At 48.7% G+C, this 13,970-nt stretch overlaps 1 protein-coding gene and 1 non-coding gene across 2 annotated transcripts; both read right to left on the bottom strand.

Annotated features, from left to right (window-relative positions):
* Positions 1-4,171: 4,171 nt before the first annotated feature.
* On the bottom strand, positions 4,172-6,684 carry RPL39 (ribosomal protein L39). Its single transcript, XM_062183312.1, has 3 exons — positions 6,574-6,684; positions 5,340-5,443; positions 4,172-4,374 (listed from the first exon to the last, which is right to left on the bottom strand). The coding sequence occupies exons 1-3, from the start codon at positions 6,574-6,576 to the stop codon at positions 4,326-4,328; spliced, it is 156 nt and encodes a 51-aa protein (XP_062039296.1). The 5' UTR covers positions 6,577-6,684; the 3' UTR covers positions 4,172-4,325.
* LOC133753893 (small nucleolar RNA SNORA69) lies at positions 4,888-5,019 on the bottom strand. Its single transcript, XR_009865130.1, has one exon. It is a non-coding gene; the product is annotated as a small nucleolar RNA SNORA69 (small nucleolar RNA).
* Positions 6,685-13,970: the final 7,286 nt, after the last annotated feature.

Below are 13,970 nucleotides of genomic sequence, written 5' to 3' on the forward strand. Positions count from 1 at the left end.
TCTTCCATCCTGGTTCATTCCCCAATTGGCCGCAACCGCCGGAGCTGTGCTGATCTGAAGCCAGGAGCCAGGAGCTTCTTCCGGGTCTCCCACGTGGGTGCAGGGGCCCAAGGACTTCGGCCATCTTCTACTGCTTTCCCAGGCCATAGCAGAGAGCTGGATCAGAAGTGGAGCAGCTGGGACTCGAACCAGCACCCATATGGTATGCCGGTGCTGCAGGGGTAGGATCAGTCCACGGTGCCACAGTGCTGGATTTATTTCTAAAGAGTAAATCCCCTCCCAGGCCAGTGCCGTGGCTCACTTGGTAATCCTTTGCCTGCGGCACCGGCACCCTGAGTTCTAGTCCCGGTTGCTCCTCTTCCAGTCTAGCTCTCTGCTGTGGCCCGGGAGTGCAGTGGAGGATGGCCCAAGTGCTTGGGCCCTGCACCCACATGGGAGACCAGGAGGAGGCACCCGGCTCCTGGCTTTGGATCAGCATAGCTCTGGCCGTAGCGGCCATTTGAGGGGGTGAACCAACGGAAGGAAGACCTTTCTGTCTCTAACTCTGCCTGTCAAAAAAAAAAAAAAAAAAAGTAAATCCCCCCAGCAATTTCAGCGTTAGAGCTGGGACTCAGCATTAGGTCCAGGATTTTCTGCCTCATTGACAAGGTCTTGAGGGGTTATTCTACCTGTCCAAATTAGAATCCTAGAACTGCAAGGGAACTGGCATCTAGCTAGCAGCTTACATGAGCACCAGCTCCATGCCAACTCTGCTTGGTTCTCCTAAGTGGCCTCCCATCACCACCTCCCTCCCCCATCTCTGGTCCCTGTCTCTCAGGGCCTTTATCTAGCATAGAGCATCTGTGCTGAGGAAACCTGCATCCTGCTCACTCCCCTTCCTCTCCTTTTCCCAGTCCCTGCATGGAACTCAGTGCTTTAGTGATTCCATGTCACCCCTAGAACTGCAGGGGGTAAGGGGCCCATTTTGCAGATGACATTGAACTTACAGCTGGGGAGCAAACAGCACTGTCAGCCACCACTTGGCTGCTGCCTGTCTCAGTGGATCATCAGGGATGAGCACTGTCAGTGCAGAGTTCTTTGTGTCTTTTTTAAGTTGACATTTTATAGGTACCTTTTCTAACTTTGAAAATTTTTTTTTTTTTTTACTTTTTGACAGGCAGAGTGGACAGTGAGAGAGACAGAGAGAAAGGTCTTCCTTTTGCCATTGGTTCACCCTCCAATGGCCGCCGCAGCAGGCGTGCTGCTGCCGGCGCACCGCGCTGATCTGATGGCAGGAGCCAGGTGCTTCTCCTGGTCTCCCATGGGGTGCAGGGCCCAAGCACTTGGGCCATCCTCCACTGCACTCCCGGGCCACAGCAGAGAGCTGGCCTGGAAGAGGGGCAACCGGGACAGAATCCGGCACCCCGACTGGGACTAGAACCTGGTGTACCGGCGCCGCTAGGCGGAGGATTAGCCTATTGAGCCAAGGTGCCGGCTATTAACTTCGAAATTTTAAACACTATCAGAAGCTCCCATCCCATCCAGTCCAACTCACTTCACAGGTGAAGAAAGCGGTCCTGGAAGTTGCACCAGCTAGCAAAGGGCCAGTGGGACCAGAACGTGTGCTCAACTCCCAGGCTCACATGGCCAGCCCTGTTGCCCATTTCCTCACTCAATTCCTATCCTGTTTAAAGTCTGTAAAGCAAGCTGGCTGTGCCACTAGTGACCCTGGCCTTCTCCATCTACCACCCTGGGCTTGGTTAGGACGTCTCAACCCACTCTGAAGAAGCTGAATTATTTCCTGGTTAATTTCCTTGTCACTTGATTGTTGTTCAAATCTATCAAGTCCCTCTGCTTTTGAAAAACCATTTAAGAACTATCGCTCACTGGGGCAGCTCTCTATGTCCAATAATGAAGGCAACACTGAAGCACCAAGAGAAAAATATTTTAAAGTCTAGGGCTCACAAGGGAGACAGCTTCCAAAGACCCCTTTGAGGCTCCCAAGTTCCTGGCTTGTCTCATACTGCAGTCTGTAATTTCAATAAGCAGTTCTTAAGGATTGCAGTCACTGGAAGCTCCATGGGGCTTCAAGTAGACCCTTCCTTCTTAGCTATGTCCCTCCAACCAGCACAAGGCCCCTATGAACTGGGTAGGTAGGGAGTTACCACTAAACCCAATTCTGGTTTCCCTTGCTTCAAGTTTCAAGCCCAATTCCCCAGGTGATTAACTGCTCCCTCCGATCTATTCCACAAAAAAGGTTTGCTGACAGCTTGCAAATTGGCTTATTAGTTCACCATCTCCTAATTTACCAAATCTATCACCCAATTAATCCCCAACACACTGGACAGTGCCTGACACAAAGGTGCCCAAGAATTTGCCAAATGCATCTCCTAAGTATTGAGTGGTTCTTTGTGGAGTGTTAGGTATAAATAAATCATTCCCTGCGGATTTATTAGCCAAGGAAATTGCAAGGACTAACAGAGCAGTATACTAACCTGGTGTAAGTTCAAATCTGCCATTAAGATTTCTAGCAAGAGGGAGGAAACATCACTATATTTTTAGAATTTTATTGACAAACTTTATGAACCCTAAAAAAACAAATTAAAAAATATATACTCTGGGTACTGCTGCTGTGTAGTGGGTAAAGCTGCCACCTGCAATGCCAATATATCATATGTGCCAGTTTGAGTCCTGACTATTCCACTTCCTAACCAACTCCCTGCTAATGCACCTCGGAAAGCAGTGGAAGATGGCCCACATACTTGGGCCCCTGCACTCATGTGGGAGATCTGTAAGAAGCTCTTGATTCCTGCCTAGCCCAGTTCTGGCTGTTGCAAGCCATTTGGGGACACAACCAGCAGATGGAAGCTCTCTCCCCCTCCCTATGTGTCTCAAATAAAATAAATCTTAGCTGCCGCCTGCAGTGTTGGCATCCCATATGGATGCAGATTCAAGTTCCTGCTGCTCCACTTCCAATCCAGAGACCTGGAATAAACTTCTCTCTTTATCTGCGCAGCTCCAACCATTGTGGCCAATTGGGGAGTGAACCAGTTGATGTAAGACCTAACTCTTTAAAAAAAAAAATACTCTAATGCATTAAATTTTTTCTAACATGCTCATTAACCCAGCCACAGGTGTTCAGTAGTCAGTGTTGCCATTAACCAATTGCTACAATGCCAACAATTAATCTCCATCTGTTCTTAAAACAGATAGCCATTTCCCATCCAACGGTTTAGTCCCCCAAATGGCAAGAGCCAAGAACTCAATCCAGGTCTCCCATTTGGCTGGTAGGGACCTAAGCACTTTAGTCACCACCCACTGTGTGCCATGGTGTGCACTAGGAAGCTGGAAACAGAACCGGGATTTAAACCTAGGTGCTCCTGCTGTGGAACACAGGCATCCCACAAGACACACAGCCACAACGCCAAACACAGACCACCTCAATCTTTAAGGCAAACGTGAACTCTACTCAATTCAGAATCAGGGGTTGGCTTTTTCTGAAATGAGCCAAGTAACAAATATTTGAGGTTTTGCAGGCCACACAGCGTCTGTGCATCAGGGTTAAAAAGTCATAGATAATAGGATGTAAATAAATAGGTGACCATGTAACAAAAAACAGGTCATATACAAACAAGCAAGATTGCTCTGCCAACTTCTAGCTTAGATAATTCCTGCCTACTAAAAATCTAACTGCAATTCGGCCGGCGCTGTGGCTTAACAGGCTAATCCTCCGCCTTGCGGCGCCGGCACACCAGGTTCTAGTCCCGGTTGCCCCTCTTCCAGGCCAGCTCTCTGCTATGGCCCGGGAAGGCAGTGGAGGATGGCCCAAGTGCTTGGGCCCTGCACCTGCATGGGAGACCAGGAAAAGCACCTGGCTCCTGGCTTCGGATCAGCAAGATGTGCTGGCCGCAGCGGCCATTGGAGGGTGAACCAACGGCAAAGGAAGACCTTTCTCTCTGTCTCTCTCACTATCCATTCTGCCTGTCAAAATAAATAAATAAAAAAATTTAAAAAAAAAAAAGATTTAATTAAAAAAAATCTAACTGCAATTCAATACCCCCCCCCACCAGTCCTTCACACTAAACACACGTCAGGTACTTGGTAGCCAGAGAACATTTCTATCATTGCAGAATGTTCTACTGGACCAGTTAAGAGGGAGCTAGGCACTTCACAAACCAGAATACAACAGCAGTTCAAAAGGTCTCACATATTTATTACTGAACCAGCCCACTGGTCACAGCCCTAATCAAACATGTCCAGCTGTCCAGATGGTGACATCTTCAGCTTGATGTGGTGATAGTGACATTGAGACAGAAGAAATGTGCGCGCCATTCAAGTGCAATTCCTTATAGACCCAGCTTGGTTCTTCTCCAATGTCTCCTCTTGGAGTTATACCTACACAGGAAAAAATTTTCAAGTTACAAACAGCACGACCAGTTTAGGTGTTCCTCTTTAACATATTTGGCAGTTTTTCTGCAGAGTAAGATGATCTAGTGGCCAGCACTGTGGTGTAGTGGGTAAAGCCATGCCTGCAGTGCCAGCACCCCAATCCGATCCAGCTCTCTGCTGTGGCCTGGGAAAGCAGCAGAAGATGGCCCAAGTCCCTGGGCCCCTGCACCCACAGGGGAGGCCTGGAAGAAGCTCTGCTTCAGATCAGTTATGCTCCAGCCACTGCGGCCATCTGGGGAGTGATCCAGAGGCTAGAAGATCTCTAACTCTTTCAAATATTTTTTTTTTAAAAGATGACCTGCCGAACTTTTATTTTATGAAAATGATTGAAGGCTAGGATCCTAATCAGCACTGAAATAGTGAGAAAACTCCCCTACCCATGTACCCCTTACCTACTTTAACAGTAACGCCCCATTCATGTCTACTGCAGCAGTGATTTGTGGAGCTAAAACAATTCAGAATTGTCGATGTCGGTCTGTCATGATTTTACCAGTACAGTGGCAAAATCAAAAATGACCAACACAGCTTTTCTTTCAGCAGGATAATGACAGTACTTTCACAAAATAAAGCACTGTAATTGCAACCTGCTTTCATCCCATATGGGCGCTGGTTCTAGTCCCAGCCTCTCCTCTTCTGATCCAACTCTCTGCAATGGCCTGGGAAAGCAGAAGAAGATGGCCTAAGTGCTTGGGCCCCTCCCCCCCGCGTGGGAAGACCTGGAAGAAGCTCCTGGCTTTGGATCGGCGCAGCTGCGGCCAATTGGGGAGTGAACCAGCGGATGGAAGACCCCTCCCCCGCCTGCCTCTGTGTAGTACAGGATGTATTGGGTTCAAGTAACATTCAATTGGATGTCAGTGTTAAAACTGGACCCTTATGTTGAATCAACCAAGCAGCACAATAGGGGGTCTTACCTGATTTTATTACCAGTTTTCATCCGAATCCATTGCGGAATGGGGCGGTTTTGCTTTTGCTTTTTGGCCAGGAACCTCTTTATTCTGAAGGTCTTGTGAGAAGACTGCAAGGAAAGGCAAGTATTTTAGACAGTGAAACTCCACCTGCACAAATGATTCCAAGTTAGGAGCTCTTTCTCCAACAAACACTTAAGTGCTTTATACCTGAAACCATCTCCACCAAGCCCTCTGAACCTCACAACTTCTCTGGAGGCAGGTAGCACTGTTCAAAATTCAGGAAGGTAAGTGACTTTGCCCCAAAGCAGTGTTAATGCGCAGAGCTGGCATCTAAGTCCAGAACTTCCTAGCTCCCTAGCCAGGACAGCCTGCTGTCACCCACTCTGAGCAAAGAGGCTACCTGGAAATAGTGACCACCTATCACTTGCCAGTCACTGAGTGTGAGTGCCCTGATTTCTAAGACAGAGGTACCTACCTCCTCAAGGGTTATTGTGAGGATAACAGGAATATTCTAACTCGCCTACTGTTTTCATATTAATCTTATTTACGTGTCTTTCATGTCATCTAGCCCACAGTATTAAGCAGTAAACTCAAACCTAGAAGGCAATTAAAATGTCACTTCCCAGGAAGCTGTGCCACAGGACAGTAACCGGTCAGCTGTTGACATTCACTAACAATGTACAAACAACGAACAAGAACATGGGCTCAGAGCACAACACTCTTTGTTCAGGCGCTTCCACGGGGTGACGCTTCAAGTTTCTGAACAGCTAAAAAGTCCTGTAACCTAACCGTGTGCTATGCGCCTGGGTACCAAGCTCTCTGAAAACCAAGACTCCAGACTCCACACCTAATGCCAGAACGTCGTGCACGCCTCCGGCAGTGTGCAACCGGGCCATGATTTCTGGGAAACCCCCGACCTGACCCCTATTCCTGCCGCAGAATCACAACTCCGTCCCGACAAAGGGAAGCAGGAATCCTGGCCTGCCTCGGCGGCGATCCGGCAGGCAGAAATCACCTGGAAAGCAAGGCGTCAGCGCAGCCCGGCGATCCCTAAGCAATGGCTTTCTCAGTTTCCCCGGCAAGGCCGCAGATTAGAGCAGCTGACAAACTGGACCTTCTCTTAAGAAAGCCTTTAAAGAGCTTCTGCCCCGTGACGCTCCGTGCAGCCCCGACAAGTCCGCGGCGGCCTCGCTTCTCAAAAAGCCATCTCCCAGCCGATGGCGGCCGATACACTTACCATGGCGAGGGAGAATCAGGGACACCCACCACGATGGCGGAGGAAAGGAGAAAGGAAGGGGCGGGCGGAAGAACGCGTTTAGAAGGCGCCACGGAGGGGCAGGGCTTAGGCGGTGACGCCATACGTCGGTGACCGCCCGCTAATGCCTTTCCCTCTCCGCCCCTCTCCCCCACTGCGTGCGCTCTCTGGGGGCCGTGGGAACGAGTACTCGTTCCTAAGAAATGGAATTGGCTTTGCTTCAGTTCCGTGAGTTCCCCCATGTGAGTCCATCAGGGTGCCAGGGTCCCCGTTTCTTGGGTGACGCCTGCGAGAAGCGCCAAGGTAGACTCCCGTCCGAAAGCAGAGGGCGCAGAGTGGGCGGGACTAACCCCCAAGAAGGGCGGAGACGGCGTCCGTCACCTCTGAGCGCCGGGGACTTCGGCTCAGGATCTGTGAGGAAGCGCGCACAGGGGCCAGGGAACGCCCTGCCAGGGCCAGTGTAGCCTTCCCCCGCGGCCTGCCCTCGACCCGCCTGCCCCAGCTTCGCGTGCTGGAAGTCGTAGCGACCTGTTGTTCATCTATTTCGTCTCCCTCATTTATTTTATTTTTATTTCTTTTTTTAAAAAGATTTATTTATTTATTTGGAAGTCAGAGTTACACAGAGGAGAGGAAGAGAGAGTCTTCTATCTAATGGTTCACTCCCCAATTGGCCCCAACGGCCGAAACTGCGCCAATCCGAAGCCAGGAGCCGGGAGCTTCTTCTGGGTCTCCTACACGGGTGCAGGGGCCCAAGCACTTGGGCCATCGTCTACTGCTTTCCCAGGCCATAGCAGAGAGCTGGATCGGAAGAGGAGCAGCAGGGACTAGAATCCGTGCCCATATGTGATGGTGGCACTGCAGGTGGCAGCTTTCCCGCTACTCCACAGCGCCAGCCCCTATTTATTTATTTGAAAGTCAGAGTTAGAGAGAGAGGAAGAGTCAGAGAAAGAGGTCTTCCATTCCCAAATGGCTGCAACAGCCGGGGCTGCGCCAGACCAAAGCCAGGAGCCAGGAACTAATTCTGGGTCTCTCATGTGGATGCAGGGGCCCAAGGATTTGGGCCATTCTCCCTTGCTCTCTCAGGCGCATTAGCAAAGAGCTGGATTGGAAGTAGAGCAGCTGGGACTGGAACCTGCGCCCAAATGGAATACCAGGGTCGTAGGCAGTGGCTTAACCCACTACAATGCCACAATGCCGACCCCTCTTCTTCCTGGTACAAAAATAAAAACGTGGAGATAAAATAGTGGCATAGTGGGTTAACCGCTGCCTACAGTGCCGGCATCCCATATGGGAGGTTTTGAGTTCCAGCTGCTGCACTTCCAATCCAGCTCCCTGCTAGTGGGCCGGGGAAAGCAGTAGAAGATGATCAAGTCCTTGGGCCCCTGCAGCCAGGTGTGAGACCCGGAAGAAGCTTCTGGCCCCTGACCTCAGCGTGGCCCAGACCTGGCTGCTGCAGGCATTTGGGAAGTGAACCAGCAGATGGGAAATACCTGCCTTTCCCTCTCTTTAACTTTGCCTTTCAAATAAAAACATAAATCTTTTTTAAAAAAAATAACAAAAATGTGTAGCTTTGTAGCCACTTCAGGCATTTTTGCACCAGTGGATTAAGGAAGTTTTTTTTTTTAAGATTTATTTATTTATTTGAAAGCAGGATTACAGAGAAAGGGGAAGAGATAAAGATCTATCCACTGTTCACTCCCCAAATGGGCACAATGGCTAGTGCTGGGACAGGATGAAGCCCGGAGCTTCATTTGGGTGACCCATGTAAGTGCAGAGACCCATGTACTTGGGCCATCTTCCTCTGCTTTCCCAGGTGCCTTAGCAGGGAGCTGGATTGGAAGTAGAGCAGCCAGAACTGGAACGAGAACCCATATGGGACACTGGTGTTGCAGGCAGTGGTTTTTAACCTGGGATTCACATTTGTAGAATTTAGAGTGCATGGGGGCCAGCGCCGTGGCTCACTTGGTTAATCCTCTGCCTGCGGCGCCAGCATCCCACATGGGCACCGGGTTCCAGTCCCAGTTGCTCCTCTTCCAGTCCAGCTCTCTGCTGTGGCCCAGGAAGGCAGTGGAGGATGGCCCAGGTGCTAGGGCCCCTGCACCCGCATGGGAGACCAGGAGAAAGTGCCTGGCTCCTGGCTTTGGATTGGTGTAGTGCGCTGGCCGTAGCAGCCATTTGGGGGGTGAACCAACAGAAGGAAGACCTTTTTCTCTGTCTCTCTCTCTCTCTCTCTAACTCTGCCTGTCAAATAAAAATTAAAAAAAAAAAAAAAGAATTTAGAGTGCATGAACTTGCATGGGGGGGGGATAGGACTATAGAGGGTATTTCAAAAAGTGGAGAATGGAATTAAAAATGCTTATTTTGGTGTACTAAACTGTGACATTCAGGATTGGGCATTTGACACAGCCATTAAGAGCTGCTTGGGAGAGGCCAGTGCTATGGCTTAGTGGGTTAAGCTGCTGCCTGCAGTATTGAATTCCCATATGGAGATCTGTTTGAGTTCCTGTTGCACCACTTCCAATCCAGCTCCCTGCTGGTGAGCCTGAGAGACCAAGGGAGTGTGGCCCTGGGTGCTTGGGTCCCTCCTGCCCACGTGGGAGACCTGAAAGAAGCTCCTGACTCCTGGCTTCTACCTGGCCAGCCCCGGCCATTTGGGAAGAGAAACAGTTGGAGAGTGAACCAGTGGATGGATGGAGGATTGATCTCTCTCTCTCTCTCTCCATTTCAATTAAATAAGTACAGTCTTAAAAAAAGTAGATGAAGAGCTGCTGGGACATCCACATCCCATGAGTGCCTGGTTTTGAGTCCTGACTCATTTTCTTTTCCAAATTCCTGCTGTTGTGTACCATAGGAGGCAGCAGGTGGTGGCTCAGGTAGTAGAGTCCCTGTCATCCACATGGGGGACCTGAATTGGATTGCAGGCTCCTGGCTTCTGCTTGGTCCTTCCCTGGCTATGGTAGGTATTGAGGGAGTGAACCAGTGGATGGAAGATTTCTCTGAGTCTGTCTTTCAAATAAAATTGACAATGTTGAAAAAAATTGAAATCTATGCATATGAAGGGTCTTCAAAATGATTATGAAAAGCTGTATTATGAAAAAACTTGGAATTCAAAAAAATTTGGCACCAAAATAAACTTACCTTTTTTTAATGCCTCTTTTCCTACAAACTTTTGAAGCATACTCTTTTTAAAAGATTTATTTATTTATTTATTTTTAAAATCTTCTTTACTCAAAAGGCAAAGTTAGACAAGGAGAGACAGAGAAGAGGAGAGATCTTCCATCCTCTGGTTCACTCCTCAAATGGCTGCAACAGCCCAGGTGGGGCCAGGCTGAAGCCAGGAGTCAGGAACTTCTTCCGAGTCTCCCACATGGGTAGCAGGGGCCCAACCACTTGAGCCATCTTCTACTGCTTTTCCTAGGGAGCTGGATAAGAAGCAGAGTAGCCCTAACTTGAACTGGCACCCATATGGGATGCCAGCATCAAAGGCAGCGGCTTTATCTGCTACGTCATGATGCCAGTCCCTGAAGTACTCTTTCACCAAACCAACTGAAACGTAATACTTCCTTTATTTACGAATATAGGCCACAGCGATATTAGCAGTTAGGTTGACTTAGTCATCAAAGAAAGTCAAAGAGCTACTGTGCTATTATACTATAGTTAATATAAATGTCTCAGGCCAGCGCCGTGGCTCAACAGGCTAATCCTCCACCTTGCGGTGCCAGCACACCGGGTTCTAGTCCCGGTTGGGGCGCCGGATTCTATCCCGGTTGCCCCTCTTCCAGGCCAGCTCTCTGCTGTGGCCCGGGAAGGCAGTGGAGGATGGCCCAAGTGCTTGGGCCCTGCACCCCATGGGAGACCAGGAGAAGCACCTGGCTCTTGCCTTCGGATCAGCGCGGTGCGCCGGCCACGGCGGCCATTGTGGGGTGAACCAATGGCAAAGGAAGACCTTTCTCTCTGTCTCTCTCACTGTCCACTTTGCCTGTCAAAAATATATATATATATATATATATATGTCTCAAAATACAGTTTACATACTCATCTCTTCTTTCAAGTTTCAATAGTTATTAGGCCCACAAATACAACTGTCTAAAGCCCGTGTGTTACTATAGCCCACATTTATTTTAAAAATATTTTGATAACTGTATTGCAATATAACTGGTTTTCTATGTAATCTTACATACTTTATGCACCTAAAACATTTGGGAAATACATCCCTAGGCATCCTCAGACTACCAAAGAGTTCCATAGCACAAAAGTTGTTTCAACTCCCTGCACTGAATTACAGTGACAGATGGTTGAAAAGCAAAGTAGGTATGTGGCTGTGGAAATAGTCTAGACAAAAAATGATCATGGCTCAAAGTAAATTGTCTCCGTAAGATAGAACAAGAAGGAGTAAAATGAAGGGATGGTAATGAGATTGACAAACCTTGGGGTGGGCATTGTGGCACAGCTTGTTAAACTGCCGAGTAGGAGGCCCACATCCCTTATCAGAGTACATCGTTCAGCTCCCACCTACTCTATACTTGTAATCCAGCTTCCTGCTAATGTGCTTGGAAAGCAGCACACGATGCCCCAAGAACTTGAGTTCCTGGCCAGCTACATGGGAGACCTGGATGAAGTTCCTGGCTCCTGGGTTTGTTGCTGGCATTTGGGTAGTGAATCAGCAGATGGAAGATCTCTCTCTCTGTCACTCTACCTTTGAAATAAATAAATCTTAAAAAATAAAATTAATGGTGCACCAGACATTTGGTACAGCAGTTAAGATGGCACTTGGGATGTCCATAAATCATATCTGAGTCAGAGGCAGCAAATGATGTACCTGGTACTTGGGTTCCAGCCACCCATGTTGGATACCCTGTTGGAGTTCCTGGCTCCTGGCTTTGGTCTGGTCCAGACCTGGCTGTTACATGCATTTGGAGAGTGAACAAGTGGATGGAAGTTCTCTGTCTCTGCTTTTCAAATAAAAAATTAACAGGAGTTGGTCCCAAGTTTCTGCCTTGGTTACTCAGTGCTGAACGTAGGTCTTGAGAGAAAATACAGAAGATGTGGGAAGCTTGGGGCCCAATTTGTTAATTACTATTTTTAACAGCTAGAGTTTTATTACATTAATCCCATCCAGTTTTAAAATTCAGACCCTCATCCAGATAATTTCAGATTTAATTGACATGAGACATCAGGCTTCTTAACTTGGATTTTTATTTATTTACTTCAGACCCAGTATATTCTTTTTGGTGACCCAAAGGAGCAGTGAATAAGCCCTTAGTTGATGAAATTATTTTTAAAAGAATAATTTTATATATTTGAAAGACAGAGTTACAGAGAGAGGTCGAGCCAGAGAGAGAGAGGTCTTCCATTCCACTGGTTCACTCCCCAATTGGCCGCAATGGCCAAAGCTGAGCTGATTCAAAGCCAGGAGCCAGGAGCTTCTTCCAGGCCTCTCACAAGGGTGCAGGGGCCCAAGGACTTGGGTCATCTTCTACTGCTTTCTCAGGCCATAGCAGAGAGCTGGATCGGAAGAGGAGCAGCTGGGACTTGAACCATTGCCCATATGGGATGCCAGTGTTGCAGGCTAGGGCTTTAACCCACTGCGCCACAGCGCTGGCCCCTGATGAAATTATTTTTATCATCTTCCTACCTACCAGTTATTGAGGGATTTAAAAAAAAAGATTTATCTATTTGAAAGGCAGAATCACAGGAAGCAAGAGGGACGGAGGGAGGGAGGGAGGGAGAGAGAACTAGAGAGAGAGATACCTAGATATCTTCCATCTGCTGGTTCACTCCCCAGATGGCCACAATGGCTGGAGCTGGGCCAGGGCAAAGCCAGGAGCCAGGAGCTTCTTCTAGGTCTCCCACATGGGTGCAGGGGCCCAAAAGCTTGAGCCATTTTCTGCTGCTTTCCGAGGCACATTAGCAGGGAGCTGAATTGGAAGTGGAGCAGCTGGGAATTGAACTGGCACCCATATAAGATGCTGGTGCTGTAGACAATGGCTTTAATCCACTATGCCACAGTACCAGGCCCAATTGAGGGATTATGTTTTTTTAAAAGGATTTATTTATTTATTTATTTGAAAGGCATGGAGAGAGAAGAGATACAGATCTTCCATACACTGCTTCACTCCCCAAGTGTATGCAACAGCCAGGGCTGGGCCAGGCCAAAGTCAGGAGCTAGGAACTCCATCCAGGTCTCCCATATGGGTGGCAGGGGCCCAAGTTCTTGAGCCATCACCACTGCCTCCTAGGATGTGCATTAGCAGGAAGGTAGATCGAAAGCAGAGCAGCTAGGCTCTGCTTTCTCAAACCAGGCTGCTTTGTTTTTCTTGATGACACTTAATCACCTTCTAACATGCCATGGAGTTTATTATCTAACTCCCCACTGTAATGAAACTAAATGAGGGCACAGGTTTGTAAAAACTTTTTGATTTGAAAGAATTGTAGATGCATAAGAAGTTGCTAAGAAATGGACAGAGATTCTGTGTACCCTTCCCTGAGGCTTCCCTGTTAGCATCTTGAATAATTATCAAAACCAGGAAATTCATATTGGTACAACCCACAGAGCTTATTTGGATTTCCTCAGTTAGCTACACCCTCATCTGTGTGTGTGCGTTCTATTGAATTTTATCATGTGTAGTTCTGTGTAACTCCCACCACAGCCAAAATATAGGACCAGGCTATCATCACCAGGCTCCAGGAGGACACAGATTGTTTGTGGAATTTGTTTGCTCCTGTACCCCCACACCAAGAACAGAACCAGACACAGTGCAGGGCCTCAGTGTCTGTTGCATTGAAGAGACAACAGAATGTAGTGGTGTTATGGGACTAGGAGGCAATCTGGGTTCCTGGCTCACGCCTAAGAAGAATTTCCATGTGGAAAGGGACAGTGAGCAAAGCGAGATTCATTGAAAGCAAGAAACCTCCTGCTGCAGCAGTCAGGAGGACTCCAAGGGAGGAGTTGCCAAAGAAGCTTGGACTCCCAGGAGCCCAGCCCCCATAGGATGCCTCCTGCATTTCCTAGTGCCCTAGCTCACTCTTTAGACTCCACTTCCCTGCCCCCAGGCAACTAGCCCAGCCATTCCCCAACTAAGAGAGCCGTGGGGAGGCGCTGTGCTGTAGCAGGTGAAGCTGCTGTCTGCAGTGCCGGCATCCCATATGGGCGCCGGTTCGAGTCCTTGCTGCTCCACTTCCAATCCAGCTGTCTGTTATGGCCTGGGAAGGAAGTGAAAGATGGCCCAAGTCCTTGGGCCCCTCTACCCATGTGAGACACCTGGAAGAAGCTCTTGGCTCCTGGTTTTGGATCCGCACAGCTCTGGCCATTGTGGTCATCTGAGGAGTGAACCAACAGATGGAAGACCTCTCTCTTTCTCTCTGCCTCTGCCTCTCTG

The sequence above is a fragment of the Lepus europaeus genome, chromosome X, assembly GCF_033115175.1.
Source record: "Lepus europaeus isolate LE1 chromosome X, mLepTim1.pri, whole genome shotgun sequence".
In the NCBI taxonomy this organism is placed as follows: domain Eukaryota; kingdom Metazoa; phylum Chordata; class Mammalia; order Lagomorpha; family Leporidae; genus Lepus; species Lepus europaeus.